The sequence below is a fragment of the Camelus bactrianus genome, chromosome 7, assembly GCF_048773025.1.
Source record: "Camelus bactrianus isolate YW-2024 breed Bactrian camel chromosome 7, ASM4877302v1, whole genome shotgun sequence".
NCBI lineage: Eukaryota > Metazoa > Chordata > Mammalia > Artiodactyla > Camelidae > Camelus > Camelus bactrianus.
The window spans coordinates 3,887,515-3,909,385 of NC_133545.1; the positions used below are offsets into that span (position 1 = coordinate 3,887,515).

The window sequence follows — 21,871 nt, forward strand, 5'->3', positions numbered from 1 at the left end:
AACCCTACCTCTTAGCCAAACCACACGTTACAGATTTTCACTGTCACTTAATTTACTGTTACCATGTGTCAGTTTCTGGTGTGCAGCACAGTGTCCCAGTCATGCATATATATACATATATTTGTTTTCATATTCTTTTTCATTAAAGGTTATTACAAGATATTGACACATTGTAACTGACTGTACTTCAATTTTTTTAAAAGTTATGATTACCTAAAATGGTGGGAAGCGCTACGTGGATGGGAGGAGAAGGAGGTAGGGGGATTCATCCAGGACTGCGGCTCCTGCGTGACTCTTCACGGGGAAATCGCTCAGTGTGCGGACTTCCAGGAGCACACCTGTCACGTGCAGCAAGAACCAGCTGTGTCTGCGTCTCTGTCGGGTCAGGGTCACAGCGACGGCTGCAGCCGCATGGGACAACGTGTCGGAGCAGCCGGGGTGAGCCGGCGTGGTGCAGGGCAACTGAGAGGAAGAGAAGCCAAGCCTACTCGCAGTCAGGCTGACACCTGTCTGGTCTGTCAAAGCACCAGCCTCCGAAGGTCAGTGCTGCTTCTGTCAGACGGCTAACTACCCACCTAGCGATGTCCTCGGGGGAACAGGCGACAGGTAGGTTTTGAAGAAGGCGATGGAGGGGCAGGGGCAGTGCTGGGCCGGGGCTGGGGGAACGTCAGGTTGCTAAGGGCACCAGCGTGGGCCCCTCAACATTTTACATCACTCAGAGCAGTCGAGAAACTCACATTTGGGCTGACTGCTCCCCAGAAGTGAGGGTATCCAGGAACTGTTTTGAACATGACCTCCCGGAATACAAAAGCATTGGAGGTAGGTCCCAAGTGTGGGAGATGCACTGACCAGCGTGTAGCCCTGAGCCCAGGGCCCCGGGCAGTGTGGGTCCAGGAGCTCGAGAAAGTTCTCCCTTTCTTCAGCACAAGCCCCTCAACCCCATCCTTCCATCTGCTTCCCCACACCTGCCCACAGTTCCCTAGGCCATTTCACCCCCTCAGAGGGTGGCATGGCTGTCTCTGCTGGCCCGGTCCCCACCGCCCTGATCAGCTTGGCACCCACCTCCCCTGAGCACCTGTCCTCCCCTCCCGGCCCCGCCCCACCCTCCAGCCCTGCATCCTCCAGCCTCCTGAGAGCCTCACTGGGCTCCTAGGACAGAGACCCCCCACCCCCACGCCACCAGGCGTTCTGATGCCTTCTCCATCCCACCCCCCACTTCCAGGTCCAGATGGATCGCCCCCCTTCCCAGCTCCCCCATCACCTCCACTTCCTCCACCACACATCTGTCCCCCTCCCTCCCCAAGACTGGATGCAAACAGAGTGACTGAGACTCAGGGAACCTAGTGGCCCATCTTAGGGACATAAATAAAATAACAAACCAGGAGAGAGGCAGAGGGAACCATCCTTTCTGGTGGCTTTAGGGGGTGGGTCTCTGAAGCCACCTTCTGAGTGGCAGCCAGGCAGTGTCGCCTGATGAAACTAGTGCTTTAACCAGGCGACCGCAGACAGACGCACGGTCACCCTTCATCTTGTTCCCGACAGGGTGAGAGAGAGAAGGGACAGTCTGATGGGAGCCTCTGCCCGGGTCAGCTGTCTGCTCTCAGAGTCTCTTCTGAGACCCCAGTAGAAAACTCTAGAATCGTCTAACCCTACCAGGGAGTCGCCTTGTTTGGGGGCCAGTCAAGTAAACGCACGGTCTTGTCAGAAACTCAGACTCTGTGAGCATCTCTGAGGGTGCAAGGTGTCCCCAGAGTCCCCGTGATGAATGGCGCTGGGGTGGGGGATGGAGAAACGCAGCTGATTCAGCTCCCGCATGAGGCTGGGCCTCTCCACAGCCTGGCTGGTTCGCACAGACCCAGTGCTAAGTAAACCATCCTGAAATACAGCTTGAAACCAAAACACTGTCTGCAGCTCCAAACCAGAAGGTTTGGACAAGCTTTAATTTTTAAAAACAGTTCGGATTACACGGGCAGACGGTTTCCAAAAGGAAAACAGAAAGTTTGCAAACACACTCCTGAAGCCACACGCTGCACTCCCCCTGAGGCCCACTCCCACACTCCCTCCCATGAAGGAAGTCGCCCAGTCCTCGGGGTCCTCGCTGGGGGGCGGTGGCCCAGCCCCGCAGGGCTCCCTGAGGGACACGGAGGGGAAGGCACAACACTGTTAGCATCACAGACATCAGACAGGTTTTACTTTTTGCCACTAGGAAGGACATCACTGACTCCAGGCTTGGCAGAGAAGGTTCTCTGTATTTAGGAAAGGACACAAAAGAGCTCCTGGGTCGGGCTTAAGGGCTTGGAGCAGCGCCATGGAGCACCGGGCCTCCAGCTCCCGAGAGAATTAAGGTCCCAGGAGGGAGGTCCTGACGAGGGGGGCCCCGGGGGTGTGGGTGCGTCTGTGGACAGAGGGCAGTGCAGGCCCACACTCCACGCCCGATTCTCCTCCCAAGCTCGTGGTTCTCGGTACTGACCTGTTACACTAAGCAAGCTCCACACAGCACTTGTGTGGCCTCCAGAAGCTGCTTCACTGGTGCCAATTATGTGGACTTAGACACAGATGTAAAACTAGACCAAGACAGCCTCACACGTGAGGAAGAGGGGACAGGACTTCAGCCCCTGACAGCTGCTGTGAATAGAACAGTGTCTTCCCCAAAATGCATGTGTCAGAGCCCTGATCCCCAGGACCCCTGACCCCACAGGACCCCACCATGAGATCTGGTTTGGAAATAAGGTCTTTAGAGAGCAAATCAAGTTAAAATGAGGTCATTAGGGGAACCCTAATCCCACATGGCTGGGGTCCTCATCAAAGGGGGTCATTTGAATGCAGAGACAGACATGCATACAAGACACGCAGACGTGCTCTGATGCGAAGATGAAGACATACGTCGGCAAGCTGAGGAGCGAGGCCTCAGGAGGACCAAACCCAGCCGGCACTTGGATCTGGGACTTCCGGCCTCCAGAACCAAGAGACGGCAGATCTGTGTCAGTCAAACCACTCCGTCTGTGGTAGTTTTTATGGTGGGCCCAGGGGACTGATACATGGCCTATAATAAGTCCTCAATAAAATTTGAGGATGAAACAAACCATATAATGGTAGCTACTTGGAAAACCCCCAAAAGGGACAGAAGCATCCTTCCACAACTTCTACGGAGCCCTCCGTCCTCCCTCCAGGGCGGGGGGCCAGCAGCGCCAACCGCGGGTCCCAAGCAAGGTCCCAGGCGCCCGCCTTCTCCTGCAAGACGGGCCCCCATGGCCCTCACCTGCTTACCTCCGAGCTACCACCCCTCGGGTGGGAAGCGCTGCCTGCTGGTTCTTTCTGATACGCACAGATCAGAGAGAAAAGAGACCTGTAATTGGGTTTCTCCAACATGGACAGTTTCTGCCCTGAGAAAAGCAATAGATTAGGGAGGAATGTTCCCTTTGTGTTCCAAATCAGGCAAAGAGAAGCTGGCCTTGTTTTGTCCTCAAGTCTCTAATTGCTTAAAACCAGACAGAGATGGAGAGAAGCCCTGTTTGGTGCTGGTGCGAAGCGGGCCAGGCTCTGTGTTGTGTGTGCATTCCTGGGGCGAAGCGCTGCTCAGACACCTCTAGGTCCCCACCCAGGGGCAGGGCCGAGAAGCAGAACACATTGGAAACTCTGAGCAGTGCCCTGGAAGAGCATATAGGGCCCTCCACCCACGTGAGCCAGTCTCTACGTCATGGGTCTTAACATTTTCTTTCTCATTGTGATTAAAAGATGCCAAAGTACGATCTGGTCCAGAGAGCAGAGGCTGCCCCAAATATGGTGCACCCGGTGGCCATGGGCACAGCTGTGACCAGTGGATGCAGGGACAGCTCAGGAGCCCACAGGGTAAGGTGGGAGTAATGCACCAGGAGGGCTGGCGGCGTTCAGGAAGGGGGAGATCCATGCAGAAAAGACGGCCTCCCAGTGTATCTTAGAGGCCTGCAGGCATTTGAACTGGCAGCAGAGCGAGCGGGGCCTCCAGCTGTCAGTGGGAGCCTGCCTTCCCACCAGATCGCTGAGGACAAGCCCGCGACACCCAAGGGTGTCAAGCAGGCAGTGCCACATGTACTGCAAAAGCCACAGCTCTGTGCCTAAGATGTGAGTGCGGCATGGAAGTCCAAAGAACATAGCCCAAGAAATTTTCTGGTTTTCACATTTCAAACCTGATACGGATTATCTGCTCTCATGAAAGAACGTAGGTGAAATCTGCTGGTCAATCTTAGACCCCCAGGAAGGTGAAGTGAAAAACACAGGAAGGATCGCAGTCCTATTCCTTGTCGTCAGGGCCCTGCGGAGGGTACAGGAGGGACCCTGAGGGTGCTTGCGGGGTGACCAGCTGGTCCCTGCATGGACAAATCGTCTGCTCTTCCACCCACACTTTGTTTCCTGCCCCCGTGCTGGCCACGTGGCCTGGGAGCAGGGTCTCCGTGGAGGGTCCCCCGCCTCTGCTCCCATGTGACACATGGCAGTGCGCAGTTGTGCGGGGCTGTTCTCTGAGATGAAGGTGGTGGTGTGTTCTCAGCTCTCCTGTTGGATAAAAGCACCTTAATGAAAGAAGGTGGTTCCACTACATCATCACATCCCCTCTAACCTCTCCAGCTGAGGATAACGCCAGGCGCAGCACCCCACCTGGGCTCCCCCCCAAAATTGTTCACCTGACAAAGCCCAGCCAAATGCCATCTTTTCACTCTCACTTCTCTGAAATCCCATGGAGTTTGTAGATAGGTCAGTCAACCCTAATTACCTACTAACGTCCATAGTTTCCCTGACGCGATCACAAAACCTCCGGGGCGGAGACCGTGCCTGACATTTCCCTCCACCTCCCACCGCGCCCTGCACCGCGCTGGGCCCCCAGGCGGTCAGGGGAGCCGGCACCGCGGCCCGAGTCCTTCAGCGCCGCGGGGGAGGGGGGGCCCGGGGCGGGGCGGGGCGGGGCGCAGCGAGCGAAGGGTGGGCTCACACAGCGCAGCGCGAGGAGGGCCTCAGACTCACGGGGCGGATGGAGAAGGAACTGGGGAGGGAGACATCGCGGGCAGCTGGAGAGGGGAGGCAGAGAGAGGGAAATTGGGGCTCTGAGAGAGGGAGGCTCCCGGACCCCCAGCACGAGGGTTCGGTGCCATTTCAGCCCTCCTGGGTTCAGGCAAATTCCGCACAGAGAGGCTGCTGGGGAAAGGGCCAGCAGCGAGGTGCCCTTGGACCCAGGCTTGGCACTTGGCTCTGGGTTCTTGTTTCCAAAGAGCTGAGAGGGTTTTTCGGGCACATCCTCCCTGCAGGTAAAATGGCAAAACAGTTTGCTCTGTCACCCAAATTCAGATACACTTGGCTCATTTCCATTCCATGCTATGCTAAGGTTTTTAAATATCCTGGTCAGGTCAGTGAATGTCATTTGTCCTCCGTTCCTTTGGATTTCAGCTCGGAACTGACCCTGAGGATCGGTAAGGAGCTCGGGACCTTGCAGTCACAGGGTGTTCTGCACACTCCGCGGTCAGCCTGGAGCCGGAACCGCCAGGGGTCCGGGGACCAGAGCGGTCGGCGGTGCTGGGGCTCCCTCTGGTGTCTGCATCTGGGGCAGGCAGCCTGGAAACCTGCTTCCGAGGAAGGGCACTGACCAAGGGCGTGGAGAATCCCGCAACCTCACAGGCGACGCTCCTCTCCCTGGAAACCAAAGGAGTCCGAGAGCGAAGGCGGGAGAGAGAGTTGAGGACCAGGTACCCAGCGATGGCCCAGCTCAGCCGCTCGCATCCCTATCAACTTCCCCCTCCCAGCAACCCTGACAGCCAAAGTTACATCGTCCCCTTTGGGACGAGGAAGCTGAGGGTCAGAGGTTAAGAAACACACTGAGGGTCACACAACCGGTAAGCGAGCACCCAGGAATAAAATCCTGGCCCCCAGGTTTTCAGCTCAGGGCTTTTAAGCACCGTGATGTACTAATTAATGGAAGGCATGTGGGGGTTGAACCGAAAGAAAGCTTCCGGTGGTTTGGAGAAGCAGAATGTACGTGAACTTCCTGCGTGCTCCCTAATCCAGGGAAAGACGCACGCCTCTCACAAGCACGGTGAGTGTCCGGTGATGGCGTGTTCGGGAAGACATTCTGCACCGCAGAGTAACCATTCATATTTTTGTTTTCACTAATGAAAGAGATGATTTTATTGTTAAATTATAAACCAAAGACTAACGTACCCAACCGAGCAGTAATTTTACAGTTCCACCACACACACACACACACACACAAACACACACACACCCCTATCTTCCAAGAAATTACTCAAAACCACTAGTGAGGTCTATCTCTGCAAGCAAGGTTGCCAGATACAGCAAACAAAATTTCAGATACACAATGGATAATTTTTTAGCATAAGTATGTCCCATGCAATATTTAGGATGTGCCATAAATATTGCTTGGGACATACTTATGCTAAAAAATCATTTGTTGTTCATCAGAAGTATCCATTTAACTGGATGTCTTGTATTTTATCCGGCAACCTTATTTGAAAGTTGATGGGGCAATCTTCGCGGGCACAAAAGCAGCTTTAGGAAGCCAGGTATATGAGGAACAGAGATGGGGGGGTCCCAGAATGTGGTAGGTGTTCAGAAAAGAGAGTTAAGAGGAAACATCAACACAGACAGAGCTAGGGGGTCAGCCTGGTTCATACATAAAACAGAGCTGGACAGAGAAGTGAGGTGATGCCAGGAATGTTAGGACGCTGGTGCCCCTGCAGAGCAAGGCTTCAAGATTTGACCAGTGTGTTATTTAGCAAAGGTGGGAAGAAATGACTTTTCTATTGGTAAACATTCGTATCTCTTTATATTCAAAATAAGACATTCAATAAGCCTTGAGTGTAATCTAACATCTTACCCTATTTGGAATTGATAGCAATGAATTTTTAGTGAAATCTATTTTTGCATGAATGGGGCTAATAATTTACATTTTGTTCATTGTGTCAGGATACCAAGAAACAAGTACTATGTTTCTGGGTTATTTAAATATTGTCTAAATATATATTCTAGATCAGCGCCCCCATCAGCTTCCTGGCAAACCCATCCCTATTCCAAATGTGAACAATACCTCGCTACGTAAAGTGTAGCTTACATTTTTGCTGGGACAAGATGATGAAGACTGTAATAAATATGGCAGATGACCTGAGCTGCCTCTGGGTTCTTAAATGATTTGTCTGTATCCAGCTTCCTTTCTGTCACCATCCCGAATTTTAAAATAAGTAAGAGGTTTCAACTTTCATGCATGGAAAAATGTAAGCGTATATTCCCCACTGTCCACAAAACAGTCAAAAATATCAATGAGATGCCAAATCCCCCCCCACCAAATATAAGCGACAAGGGCCAGAATTATTTTATCTGAATAAGGAAAACAAAAACAAAACACTAATCCGTGGGGCTTTTCAAGTGCAAAAATTAAAATCAACATTGTTTATGCCGTATTTACGGGTCAGCAAGTCCTTGTTCAAGCTTCAGGCCCCCAAGTGGAAAAACAGAGCATGACAGCAGTAATTCACAAGTTTTTGTCACAATTAGAGGAGCTGATCACAGAAGGCCTTTAGACTCACGCCCAGCAGAGTTAGCGCTCACACCAGCCGGCGTCATCGTGATCATTCAAAAGGCACCAGATGCTGGCCGAGGGAAGGAAGATACCTGTTCCAGGTTTAAGCAACGTTCCTCCCCCTCTTTCCCAAGCTGGTTAGGCAAATAAGGAGAGCCCTCCACCCCCAGATGGCTGGTCAGTGCGGGGAGGAAGTTCACGGACGTTTCCACGAAGCGGCCCGGCGTTGACGGCGCACGGGTCAGGGGCTGCTGGGTTTGGAGGAACCAGCGTCTCTGAGGACCTGAATGCGAACACTACATGGGTCTGCTAGGGCTGTCATGACACAGCACCTCAGACTGAGGGGCCTACACGGCAGAAATGTGCTTCGGAGGCCGGAAGTCCGAGACGAAGATGCGGGCAGGGCCGGCTCGTCCTGGGGCCGTGCGGGAGAGGCGGGCCCGCCCGCTCCAGCCTCTGGGGCTTGGCTGGTCATCCTTGGCTCTGCCTTCACGCCCGTGTGGCGCTTTCCCCGTGGGAAGGGCCCGTCCGAATTTCCCTCTCTCACAAGGACAGCAGTCACCGGGATTAGGGCCACCCTACTCCGGCCTGACCACCCCTTAACTGATCATATCTGCTGATTGCATTAGGACTCCATTTCCAAGTACATTTACATTCTGAAATACCAGAATTAAGACCTCAACATACGACTTTGGGGGGCACAATTCAGCCCCCAACAAATACCTGAGCAGAGCACGTGCCTCAGTTCACCATGCTCTCTGCCCGGCCGCACAGCTCAGCCACACAGATGTGGGTGTCCGCAGGCCCCAGGGGGACGGGCAGTCTGCGGTTGTGCGCCGAGGACCTGGTACATTTAAATCCTCCTCCTCCTCCACTGACTCCGGCTTGGCGACACCCCAGTCAACTTCTGTGTTTGCTCGTCTATAAAAGGAGAACAAGAACTCTCAGCCCTCGGTGGATCTGAGGACACCATCAAACCGCCCGGCACACAGCAAACACTCAGCGACGCGGGGCCTGTCCTCCGCCGGCGACGAGGGTGGGACGGATTCGTGGGTGGGCCTGGGGCGCCACCTGTGATGGCTGCTACCGTTATTGCTGGATTTTACAAAGCAGAGCACGAGACGGTGCCGATCAACAAGGCGTTTATCGTGCGGGAGGCGGGCAGTAAACCCAGGGGAAGGAGGGTCAGGCAGAGGCAGCGCGTGGAGAGGGGTCAGCGTCGACACCAGGGGTCCAGCAGCTGGAGCAGGATCTGTGCTGAGGAGGAAGCGATCGGAGGACGTCAAAGCTCGAGGCCATGGTCTATGTTTACACATTTTCAATGGCTGCTGGATCACATCGAGATTAAGGGGGAAGGGGGAGGGTAGAGCTCAGTGGTAGAGCACATGCCCAGCATGCACGAGGTCCTGGGTTCCATCCCCAGCACCTCCATTAAAGATAAATAAATAAATAAACCAAATTACCTACCTCCCCCCAAAACTGATAAAAATTTAATTTTTTTAAAAAAAGATTAAAAGGGAATGTTCATGAGTCTGTGCTTTAGATCTAAAAAAACCAACAGGAGCTAACAGCCCACAGCCCAAAACGTTCCTGATTTGTGAGGTGCGATGCATCCAAGACCCACTGCTCACCTCCTCCAGCCTCAGGAGCCCGTCTGTGTGTCCGGGGTCCTGGGTCCTTTTGCCAATGGTCACGTTTGCCAACAGTCACCAGCCACCAGCCACGAGGTTGCGCATCCCAGAGCATCAGATCGGTGTAGACCCAGCTCGTTACCACACGCCCCTTGACGCCCCCATCAGAGCCGCTGGGGATTTTACAAAGCAGAGCATTTATATAATATATAAATCCTCAGATCCACCGAGGGCCTAGAGTTCTTCCTCCCCACGACTGGCTTTCTCTGCACATTCCCTGAGCGATTTCAAAGATGACTACTTGGGTTCACAAAGCGAGCAAGCCAGTTCCCTTGATGCCCAACGTTGCTCGAATCTGAGCCTGTGATTTGCATTTGCTTCAGACCCACCATGAATTCCCTTCTCTGCCTTTGGCAATAAGCTCTCCGTGCAAGGTCTTCATTACTTCCTAATTGTCGGAATTTATTTGCTTCATTTTTCTTCTTAGAAAACATTTAAAAAATTAATCTCCAATCTTGGGCTGCTGTTAATTTAAAAGCTCCTCCTCATTTATTTATGGCATCATTTGTTCTTTCAATCACACCTCACGACCAGCAGAGCAACACACACGCCAGAGCATAGCACAACCACTGCTTTCTACACCTGCGTTTGCTGGCCCTCCTTCCTGCTTAAAAACATCACCCAGTGACCGCCATCACATAATAGCTAGTTGACTTGAAGAGGACATTCGAAGAACATTGGTGCAGTGGGGTGCACGTATCTTTTCAAATTATATGCACCCCAGTGTTCACAGAGGGACTATTTATAATAGCCAAGACATGGAAGCAACCTAAATGTCCCTCAACAGATGACTGGATAAAGAAGATGTAGTATACTTATACAATGGAATACTACTTAGCCATAAAAAAGAATGAAATCATGCCATTTGCAGCAACATGGACTGACCTGGAGATGGTCATTCTAAGTGAAATAAGCCAGAAAGAGAAAGAAAAATACCATATGATGTCACTCATATGTGGAACCTAAAAAAAAAATGAGACAAATGGACTTATTTACAAAATAGAAACAGACTCTCAGACAAAGAAAACAAACTACAGTTACCAAAGGGGAAAGAGTGGGGAGGGATAAATTAAGAGTTTAGGATTAACAGATACACACTACTATATATAAAATAGATTAACTACAAGGACCTACTGTACAGCGCAGGGAACTGTATTCAATAGCTTTTGTAATAACCTAGAATGGGAAAAAATCTGAAAAAGAATATATATATGTATATGTAAAGCTGAATCACTTTGCTGTACACTTGAAACCAGCACATCAAAAATCAACCATAAATATATAATATATAAATCAACTACCTCAATAAAAATTTTTTAAAATAAAGCCCCCCCAAAAGAAAACAGTGGAGTGGGGTGGGATGGGGTAGGCATGTCCTCTTAAACCTTGAACCCACGCAGGCAGCCCTGGCTTCAAGCTGGCAGGTGCCTGCGTGGTCCACTCCCACTGCCGTATCAGCCCAGGCTGCCCTGCCTCCCTCCGGTCTCCGCATTTTATCAAGTGCAGTGGATGGTGGGGGTCATGGGAACTAGTGATGACATTTCTGCCTCGGCCACTTCCTCACTGAAGACACGCTCAGCCCAGATCTTTCCCAGCCTTGTCCATCTTTTATCCCCTTAATGTTAAACACAGCACTTTGGCATCAGAAGCCCACAAATATTTAGTTGAAAAATTAATTAGATGGGACTTAATCTGAGAACAAGTACTTGTTTTACTAGCCCACATCCACAAAGTTCCCCTAGAATTAGAACAGCAAACAGCTTCTCCCTCTAGTGCCGACGCGGAACGACAACAGTCGCAGCCTCCTCCAGGCAATTCTGCGGCCGCTCCCGGGCTCGGGAGGAGAGAGCATCGCCAGCAATTACCAGAATGCCCTGAGCCTGGGAGAGCGGGCTGCTGGTCCAGCTGTGTCGGTCGGGGCTCCCCAGAGAAGCAGATCCAATCAGAGATGTGCATGTATGTGACGGATTTGTTTTAAGCAACAGGCTCACGTGATTGCAGGGACTTGGCACATCTGAAACTTGTCGGGTCAGCTGACCACCTAGGTCAGGTAAGAGTTGGTGTTGCAGTCTTTTTCTTTTGGATTTTTTTTAATGATATGCCCACTGGATTTTTTTTTAATTTTATCTGGGGGTGGGCAATTATGTTTGTTTGTTTGTTTGTCTGTTTGTTTAATGGAGGCACTGGGGATTGAACCCAGGACCTTGTGCATGCTAAGCACACACTCTACCACTGAGCTATGTCCCACCTCCCAGCACCCCCAGTGTTACAGTCTTGAGTCTGAAATCTGCAGAGCAGCCTGGCAAGCCGGAAACCCAGGTGGGCCTTCTGTGCTCCAGGCTTGAGGCAGAATTCCTTCTTCCCTAGAAACCCTGCTTTGGCTCTTAAAGCCTTTGACTGATTGGGTGAGGCCCACCCACATTATGGAAGGTGATCTCCTTTACTTAATGCCAGCTGATTGAAGATGTTAATCACATCTACCAAATACTGTCATGGTCACATCTAGACTAGTGTTCAACCAAACAACAGGGTACCATAGCCTAGTCAGATGGACACACAAAATTAGCCATCACAGGTACTATGAATCTTCCTCTCCTGTTCCAGAAAACACCGCCTCATAATCTGCCAAAGCCTTCGTGTACCCTCAGACAAGGCTTACGCCACTCAGTTCTCAACGGTACCACTTCTTAACAGGGCATGGAATTAATGAAGTTGATGCTTGAGCAGAGAATTTAGAAGCCTTAAGGAATTTAATAACTCAACCAGAAAGGTCTCTGAAACACCTAGTGAGCATCTGGTTCACTCCTCTGCTTCCCAGCGGTCTCGAGTGCACCGTTTTTAAAGTCAGGAAAGACTCTTCCCCAGTGTCTGAGAAAGGGCACGCAGGACAGGAATTTAAAGAAAACATGGAAGTCAATATCCAATAGGCACTAATAGCTTAGTAAGCTGAAATAAATTGATTTTTCACTAAAAGCCAAAAGGCAACAAACTAAACAGGCCTTCTCCTGCTTATGGCCAGGACGCGTGGCAATGTATAGATGCAATAAGATTGAATTGGTTTTGTGGAGATGGAACAAAAGAAAAAATTACAGAACCCAGTTGCTACGCCTAATTAGAATTTCAGAGAAACAGATTACCCGCTCCCTGCTCCATCGTGTTCTGACCCTCTTGATCAAATTGTGCGCACAGTCTTCCTGGTTAGTCCTCTGATGCCCCTCCCATCACGTCTGTGTGATCAGGTCACCCTTCAAGACAGCCACAGGTGGCCGGCCCGGGGTTGATGGCAGTTGGGGGCCTGTGACGTCTCGTTTGCTTAGCTTTGTCTCTCCAACTCACAGAAGTTGCCTTGGGCCTCATTTATAAAGGCTTCCCCAACCACTGGAGCCCCCATGACCTCATGTTGTGTTGCCCCTTGTGTGACCCCAAGTTGGAGGCCCTGCCCCACGGCTCCTCCAGCCCTCATACCAGGCATCCTCATTAGGATGTCAGGTGGATGTCCCGTCTCTGCATCAGAATCGCAGAATGGCAACCGCATCTTAGAGCCCATTATTTTGTTCAACAAATGCTCCAAGAATGATGCTCCTTTACCCAGACATCTCCCAAATTTTAAACGCCACCACACCAACGGTGATTGTGAAGACAGCCAACAGAGCAGCTCTGCGTATTGTCTTACTTGATTCTCCCCCATCCCCGTAACAGGTGGCTTGAGTTCTCATGTTGTTAATGGCAAACTGAGTCTCATGCCTTCAGATACACAAAATGTGAATGTCCACAGGGTTCATACATTGGCTCAAACTCTCAGAATCCGAACTCTGTTCTTTCCCACGAAAGAGGAAAGAGCGAGGACTCGACCCTCCTGGAGCTCTGAGTGGGTGGGTGGGGAGGGGTCAGCATAAAAACCCCCATGTAGCAGCTTCTATTAGATTTCATAGAACTGGACGTAACCACGTTAGCCAAGATGCGCCCTCCAGCCCTGCTCTCCTTATCCTTCTGGGAAAGGACATTTGTCATTGGTCACTTCAGTCCACTATTTCAAGATGCTAATGGCCTCAAAAGACATTGGCATTTTGTGACTTATTTCTAGTTGTAAAATTTAGAAATTTGATCAATCAAATGTTCATCCAAAAGTAATAGTGTTGGTTGCAGCCACTATGGAAAACAGTGTGGAGATTTCTTTAAAAATTTAAAATACAACTACCATATGACCCAGCAATTCCACTCCTGGGCATATATCTGAAAAGATGAAAACTCTACTTTGAAAAGATACATGCACCCCAATGTTCACAGCAGCACTATTTACAGTAGCCAAGACATGGAGGCAACTTAAATGCCCATCAACAGATGACTGGATAAAGAAGATGTGGTATATATATATAGAATGGAATACTACTCGGCCATAAAAAAGAATGAAATAATGCCATTTGCAGCAAGATAGATGGACCTGGAGATGGTCATTCTAAGTGAAGTAAATCAGACAGAGAAAGACAAATGTCATAAAATCATTTATATGTGGAATCTAAAAAAATGACACAAATGAACTTATTTACAAAAAAGAAACAGACTCATAGACACAGAAAACAAACTTCTGGCTGCAGAAGGGGAAAGGAGGGGAAAGGGATAAATTAGGAGTTTGGGATTTGCAGATACTGACTACAATATACAAAGTAGATAAACACCAGGGTCCTACTATATAGCACAGGGAACTATATTCAATATCTTATAATGACCTACAATGAAAAAGAACATATGCATATATATATATGTACAACTGAATCACTATGTTGTACACTGGAAACTAACATGATATTGTAAATCAACCATACTTCAATTTTTTTTTAATTAAGTAGTGTTTTATACCTCAAGCTTACACAATGTTGTGTGTCAATTATATCTCAATAAAGCTGGGGGAAAAAAAACAAAAATGCAACAGGTAGTAACTGTGGGGAGTGAGTGTGAGATGGGGGTGGAGGCAGCCCTCTTCTCCCTGACTCGCTGGCCCTCTCCTGGTGCACCCCATCCCACACATCCCCTCATGCTGGGATGCAAGGTGCCACCCATGACCAGGAGCTGTCTCTGCACCTCTCTGCATGACCACCCCAGTTCAGGCCAATGGAAGCAACTGCTCTGTTGCCAGAGCCTGTGAAAATGTGGGGTCCAATTTTGTAGGTCTGGGCTGGGCCTGAGCCTCAAGCATGGACTTGGGCTGTCCTAGGATGAACTGTGTCCCCAGAAAGATACGTTACAGTCCTAACCCCCGGTACCTGAGAATGTGCCCTTATTTGGAAATAGGGTCTTTGCAGATGAAATTAAGATATAAATTAAGATGAGGTCATCCCAGAGTAGGGTGGCCCTTAATCCAATATAGCAGATGTCCTTATAAGAGAAGAGACACCGGTGGGGGAAGGTCACATGAAGACAGACAGACAGCAGAGGGCAGGCGGCCACGGGACGCTGAGGCGGAGGCGGGAGCGGCACAGCGGCAGCCCCAGGAAGGCCCAAGACGGACGGCCCAGGAGCCAGGAGAGGGGGCCAGGCCAGCCAGCACTCAGACCTCCGACGGCCAGCATCCAGACCTGGGGGAGAGTAAATTTCTGGGTTTTGTCATCCAGTTCGTGGCAGCTCGTGACGGCAGCCCTGGGAGACTCGTGCAGGTGCTTTCTTTTAATTTAATTTGTTTGTTCTAAATAGTAAGCAGAGGGAAGGGGGATACAAAAGGAGACTGATACTGTAAGATTACAGTGAAGGATTCTTCCAGTTACTTCCACCGCCTCACTCCTACTCTCCATGGACCAAGTCAGATGGAATTGGCCGTGTCCATGGGGAATTAAAAGCCAACACTGACCATCATTCAGCAATGAGTCCTATTCCCTGGGGTTAAGGTCAGAGAAAAGAGGTGTGGAAACCCAACGCTGCACCTTGAAGCTTCAAGACTGACTTAGGAAACAGAGTTTAAAGCCAGCGCCTGTGAAACTGCACGGCCAGGGCAGCTCTGAAGAGCTCGGCCAGGAAAGGAGGCCCTACTGTCCTGGAAGTTATCAGCACCACCCGCCTTTTTAAAAAGAAATCTATAAAAATGGCTCCTTCAACTCAGCTGCGCCAGAGACTGCTCATCGCTGCCCAGCACCCAGCACTGCTCCTGCTCTTCAATAATGAAAACTGGTTCTTAGCCAGGCCCCTGCCCCTCAGCCAAATGATATCAGTTGGTTGTTGCCAGGTGACCAAGTTCTAGAAAGTGTTGGATGGTGCTTCCATGAAGTATCCTGAAAAGAGAGGAGGCGCTCTACTTTTTTTTTTTTTTTTTTTTTTTTGGTCACTTTCTTCATCCTGCTGGCTGGAAAGTAGATGTGTCAGCTGGAGCTCCAGTCACTACTTTGGGGTGTGAGGACCAGGGCCAGGATCTAGGGCCTGCAGGCCAGAACACTGGAAGGAGCATGTATGTCCCCAAGGCCTTCATGGAAACTGAGATGCCAGGCCTGGGCAGCCCGCCTACCGGGAAAAATAAAACCTTATGCATTGAAACTACTGTTGATAACGGGGTTTTTGTCACAAGCAGTCAAAATAAATGGAGGCTTCTATTTACAAATAAAAACTCCACTTGCCCAATAAACATACGGAGAGAGAAAGAAAGGCCTCTATACTAAGTATTTTTAACCAACCTCGTCTACCCCAACAGCTTGTTTGTAGATAATTAGATTCATGAAATGGGAGTATTTCCTAACTTGCCTGACAGGAACCATTACTCCTGCTGAAGGAGAGGTCACAGAGCTACCACAAGAGCAGTCTGAGGTCTTTGCCTCTGTCTTCTCACCATTCCAGTCCTTGGATGCGTCTTACATTTTTAATCTAATGGGAAAACTGAGCCTCTGTCTTCCGCGGACCAGGGGAGTTTCTGCTCCCTGCTCACTGGGTAATATTTTTATTCCCAAAAAGCTTTTTAAAATCTGATCCCATTAAAAATACAACTTAACCACACTTGAAACCAGCGTTTCTTTCTCCGTGTGTCCTCTGACGAAGGGGGCGCTGGGTCCAGCAATTCCTTCCTGCACTGTCGTTTCTCCTGTTCCGTCGGTCCCTTCAGTAAAGATTCCACTGTCCCTGAGCTCAGCCTTTGCTCCCAGGAGGAGCTCAGTTTGCTTTTGTTTTAACTGCTTCAGAGACAGAGTTCAGATGCACCAACAAAGGAAATAAATCAGCATAGTTAGAATCAGAGCAGTGACAAGTGAAGGCAAAGAAAGAGCTCGGGTCTGAGGAAGCCCGACATGAACTGAGCATTTCAGTTGCCCTCTCCAAGAAACAGCAGCACAAGGCACCTACTTGGGGGGACCCGTCTACCAGGGGGGACCCGTCTACCGGGGGGGACCTGTCTACCCAGGGGGGCCAGTCCATCTGGGGGGACCCATCTACCCAGGAGGACACGTCTACCCGGGGGGACCCATCTACCCGGGGGGGCCACGTCTACCCGGGGGGACACGTCTACCCAGGGGGACACGTCTACCCGGGGGGACATAGATGGTCTTTCCCAGAAGGCCTTGCAGCTGGCATTCCACATGGGCCAGGGTCTGCCTGGGCAGAAGTCAGTAGTGGGAAGGGGCAGCCCCACACCAGGAAGTCATCGCGCGCAGCACAGGGGTGCAGTCTTGTGTTTTTTCCAGCTGTAGCAGCAAGGGTGGGAGCTGCTTGGTGGGCGTGGGCCAGTGGTTCTGCATTTCTGCTTGGATTCCAGGCATTTCTCCTTGCAACCGTGCTCTGGCCCTCTGGGGGATTCTCAAACCACCAGCACTCTTGTTTCTTTCAAATCTACGTTGGTACAGCCATTATTTTATAGTAACTTTATATGGGGTATAAAATATGAAAATATTGAATCCCTCTGTTGTACACCTGAAACTAATGTTGTAAATCAATCATACTTTAATTTTTAAAATTAATTAAAATAATAAAATAAAGAAATAAAAAGCTAACTTGGATTCTGTGGTCTGTTACTAAAACCCTGATACACGGGAAACTGGAGCACGAGACCGCTGTATTTTGTAAGCAAATGCCTGCCCCATTCCTTCGGGAATTCAGTACTAAACCTAAATATTATTCTTCAAGCTTCCCGCAGCTGGATCTTATTTACATTTGAAAGCCTCAAGAGCAGAAGCAAGCCGCGACACAGGTACTTCTTAAAAATCCCCTTCCAACCTAACTCTGCTGAAATAACTTACCGTGTTTTCAGTGTATCCCACCTGCAGCCTACCCACAAGCTTTGCAAGTGGAATGCGACAGCAATCAGTTCTGAAGGATGGTCTCAATTCAGCCAAACTCTAACATTTATCAATAGAAGCCTCTTTGGGGGACGGGGCGGTGGGGGGACAATCTTGTGAGACTAAAAAGGTAGATAAATGTTGTTTGAATTGATCAATAGTCGATAAAAGCTCTTGCCTGAACTCTGTGGACACAGCTGCTCCTGAAACCCTGCCCTTGCTCCCCTCCTCGGAGAGTCTCCCGCTGTAAACGACGCCCACGGACTGTGACCACAGCCAAGTGTGCTGAGCATATACCCGTGACACATTCTCACAGAGTTTTTAATTCTTCACTTTCTTACTCGTCTGACACAAACACAAGTTTAAGCTGGATAACGGGTTTGTACTTGACTAGAAGGAAGATAAAATTAGATGGAGAAGCCAAGTGTGCCCGTCCGTCCTCGCTCCTGATGCAGGGTCTGACCCACTGCCGCACGGTCTACGCACCACCCTGGTCTCCACCCCGGGTTAGAATCACCAGGCTAGAGGACACATTGTACATCTCTCCAGGGTCCAGAGTAATTTGGACATCGTGAACAAACACTAAATATTTTTTAATAAACAAATGAAAAAGAAAGAAGGGCCCTGCAAGTAATTATAATTTTCATTTGACCAAAAAGGGAGCCGGGACATGGACCTGCCTCACAGCCATTCACGATAAAAGGAGATGCGCTGCTTCGGGCCGACGTTCAGCCAAGGTGGACATACCAGGGGTTAAGCCCCACTGGGAGACGGAACGAAGCCCAGGTGTGCACTGAGCGCCACAAGACAACTTGTCACCCATTACACTTACACGTGGTGGCCGCTCATAGAGCAGCTTTATTTATTTAAAAATCAAACTAAACTCCCTGTTTCCAGTCTGAGCACGACCGCTTCCTTTCACTTACCGGGGGGATGCTCCGTCCCAACCAGACCTTTGGAGAACAGAGGCTCCATCTTTCCAAGAGCCCGTGCCAACCAGTTACTGCACAGAGAATCCCAGCAGCCACACCTCTTACGCACCACAGCTGACCTGACGTCTTCCCCGGTGCTCGCCCAGTGCTTCCAGCAGGTGCTCCACACCCAGTGCCCTCCCCCCTCAATCCCCCTCCTCCCCCCGCACCCACACTTCCCGCAGGGGCAGCCTGGCGGGAGTAAGCCCAGCCACGCCGCACCCCTCACTGCCCATCCCGCGCTCCGCTGCTCACGCTCATCGGGAAGGGGCATTAGAGGAATTGCCCACGTTCCTGGAAACGTGCAGAATTAAACCCGCGGGGACATCTCTGACCAGGGGGACAGGAGCCACAGATTAACGCCTTGTCCATTCCCCCTCTGCCAGTGATTCTGAGATGCGATCACACAGCTCCCTGGTGGTCCTGCAGGATACAGGAACTGCTGACCCTGTGCTGGCCACCAGATGACCCCTCCTAGTACTGCTCCTCGGCTCCTCCTGCCGTGCCCCTGTCCCCGTGGCCACATCCACGATCAAGTTCTGCACTTAGGCCTTTGTCTCAGGCTCTGCTTTCTGTGGGTCCCAGGCTGCCCCACACGCAGCCACTGCGGCACGGACACTGGGTACCATGGCTGACGTAAGGGAACCGGGGGCCTGTGACTTGTGGGGCCCAGCTCCAGAAGGATCACGTGCGCCAAGCAGATTCCTGAGAATTTTTGGAATTTTGAGCTAACAGTTTAGTCAACAGTAAGTGCGTGCGGTAACGTTTTACTATTTTAGATGACCCAGCATCTGGGCCCCTCCTCCTGATCGTACCCTGGTTTTCAGATACCCAACCCTCCCTCAACCAGCTCAGGAGTCTTGGAGGAAGCAGATCAACTCCCTCAGCTACAAAGGTGGGCCCGCTAGGGTTAGTCCCTGTCCATGGCAGTCAACTTGGAGATGGGCCATAGAAGAGTGATTTCTGGGACTTCTGGGTGATGGAACTTGAGCTGGCTGCACTTGAACACTAAAGGAGAGATGGCCTCTCTTCCTGATGGCGTGGAGTGTGGATATGACACCCGGAACTGCAGCAGCCATTTTGTGGCCACAGGGAGTCCAGCCTGAGGATGGAAAAAGCAGAGCCCTGAGACCCTCATCAGCTGAGGTTTCGACGCTGCTGGTCACCCTCTGCCACCCACAGGTCAGAAGACACTCTGGAGCTGGCTCTCCTCCTGGCCGCTCATGGACAGGCCTGAACTCCCAGGGCTCAGAGTCCTCCCACATGGTATGCAACCATGGGACCTTTGTGAGCCCCTGGTGTGCAGCAGTGCCAAGTCACCCCCAGGGCAGGGGACTCAGCCAAAGGGTAAGGGCGTCGCCAAGTTCCCAACACAGAAGCCCACCCCCTGTCCTGTGCCATCCAAGGGGACTGACGCTTAGAAGACTGACAGCTGCTTTCGTCAGACACACGCCCGTCCCTGCTCAAGAGAAATCAGGGTGAGGCCAGGAAGGCGGGGCTGGGACGGTGGGTGTACCCAGACCTCGGGTGAGATGTGCTGCTGTGAGTCACAGAGGGCGACAGCCTGGCCTTCCTGGAACCAGGCAGGGTGAGCTTTCCTTCTTCCTGTGGCAAAGACATCCGGATTCACTCACTCTTTTCCTAGACTTTTGCTTCCAAAGAGCTTCTCAGTCGGCCCTTCCTCCGAGGCTCATGTGGTTGGTACTGACAACAGGTGTTCAGGGGTCTCATCATGGGTTGAAATGCCTGCCCCCCAAAACCCATGTGTTGAAGTCCTCCCCCGTCCGGTGCCTCAGAACACGACCTTCTTTGGAAACGGGGCCACTGCAGATGAAGTCAGCTGAGACGAGGCCACAGCAGAGGGGGGCAGGTCCCTGGTCGGATATGACTGGTGTCCTTATAAAGAGGGGAGCGCTGGGCACAGACAGGCCAGAGGGAGAAGGCCCTGACCCGGGACTCCTGGCCCCCAGACTGTGAGACACTGGATGTCGGCTGCTTTAAGCCGCACTCTTTGTGGAAGCTGGTCTCGGCAGCCCCAGGAGCTGGCACAGGTCTCCTCAGCTGTTTTCAAGGGTTCACTGCGTCGTCACAACCCTCCAGAGAGAGCGGAGGAGCTTCACCACGTCCATTCCCAGGCCACCTGAGGCCCAGGGACGTGAAGTGACTCCCGGGGACCCCGGAGCACCCAGGAGCAGGGTGGGGGTCAGAGGGCGGGGGTCAGAGGGCAGGGGTCAGAGCTCAGGCACCACGTCTGAAGTCTGATGTTCTTTTCACACCCCGTGAGGCTGTAACTGAGGACCCACCGTCTTCTAAGGAAAAATATGGTAGAAACGCTGCACAGGTTTTATGGACATAAAGTCGCAGCAGCCGGGACTCAGGACTGGGGAAGCCAACATTTGTGTTCGGGGAATGGAAAAATGCAGACCGGCCCATCCACACATTGTTCAAATTTTCATTTTTCCAATTGAGAGATTAAATACATGAATAGACAACAGCCAGACCGCAGGTGACCACCCGTCTCACCCGCATCTTGCAGCGCCAGCCTGGAAGCCAAACCACAGGGACAGCAACCGGCCCCAAAGAGCCAGGACCTGGTCAGTATCGGGCAGCTTCCCTCATTTCTGCCCCCACTGCCGGCCTAGGACAGGTCCCCAAAGCAGCCGCCCCGCCCCTCAGTGCCCGCAGCTCCACCAGGGCACCCCGGCCCCCTTCCCCGCGACGGGGCCGCCCTGGCCCCCTGCCCACCTCCGCGTCCCCCCGCGCACCAGCGATGCTCAGGGGACGTGGCCTCTGCCTGTTCTCACCTGCTTCTTCCCTTCTTTCCACACAACGAAGCTGTACCTTCTTCCCTACAAATTAGTTTCCCCAAAACCAAAAGGAAAGCGGTTTTCATTTTCAATTGGCCTCTGCCTCCTCCAGGAGAGATGCTGCCACGAAGCCAAACAGGGAGGGCAGGCAGGGGGACAGTCGAGTCTGCCCTGGGGACTTGAGTCCCGAATCGAGACGACGTCCGGTAGGAAATGACCTCTAGAAACCCTCTGCCCTAAACAAAAATGCAAGGCCCACTAACACTACTAAAATGAACAAAAATTATTTCCTCTTTAAGAAAGCGTACCACCCCCGACCCCGAAAGAAAAAAATGTTCCCAAAAGCACAGCTCAGGCCGGAGGTGAAAATGAAGGGAAAGCCGGGGCTCTGACAGGGAGTCCGCACGGCACCATGTCGTTACGTTCACCGCACTCACGAACGGCATCTGTTTCCCCTGAAAACAGAAGCCGACGTCCCAGCGACCACCGCACTACCAGCCCCCACCCAGTCACACCGGCGTCTCTCAGTCCGCTCCCGTCAGGCCTTTTGTTCATAACTGAAATCAAATTCCAAGAGACAGAAATTACGTCCTTGCGGAAA

The 21,871-nt window shown here is 51.4% G+C and overlaps 1 protein-coding gene and 1 long non-coding RNA gene across 9 annotated transcripts in view; both read right to left on the reverse strand.

The window, feature by feature from the left end:
• The window catches only part of ACTR3B (actin related protein 3B), a 169,984-nt gene that overhangs the window by 77,652 nt on the left and 70,461 nt on the right, over window positions 1-21,871 (reverse strand). For 5 of the 7 annotated variants that reach the window (XR_012507984.1, XR_012507985.1, XR_012507983.1 and 2 more), the window contains exon 10: window positions 214-462. The exons of 1 other annotated variant lie outside the window; for it this stretch is intronic. Coding sequence is in view for 1 of the 6 variants with exons in the window: in XM_074366695.1 (XP_074222796.1) it covers window positions 4,992-5,270 (279 nt within the window). In the remaining 5 variants the exon portion in view is untranslated. Of the gene's footprint in view, window positions 1-213; window positions 463-1,342; window positions 5,271-21,871 lie in introns of those variants that run through there. One more of the 7 variants, XM_074366695.1, reaches the window with a different exon arrangement.
• LOC123616156 (uncharacterized) lies at window positions 7,340-18,587 on the reverse strand. Of its 2 annotated transcripts, XR_012507988.1 has the most exons (3): window positions 10,135-18,587; window positions 9,190-9,362; window positions 7,340-8,815 (listed from the first exon to the last, which is right to left on the reverse strand). It is a non-coding gene; the product is annotated as an uncharacterized LOC123616156 (long non-coding RNA). The 2 variants fall into 2 exon arrangements; XR_006724043.2 differs by having other exon boundaries at window positions 9,190-18,587.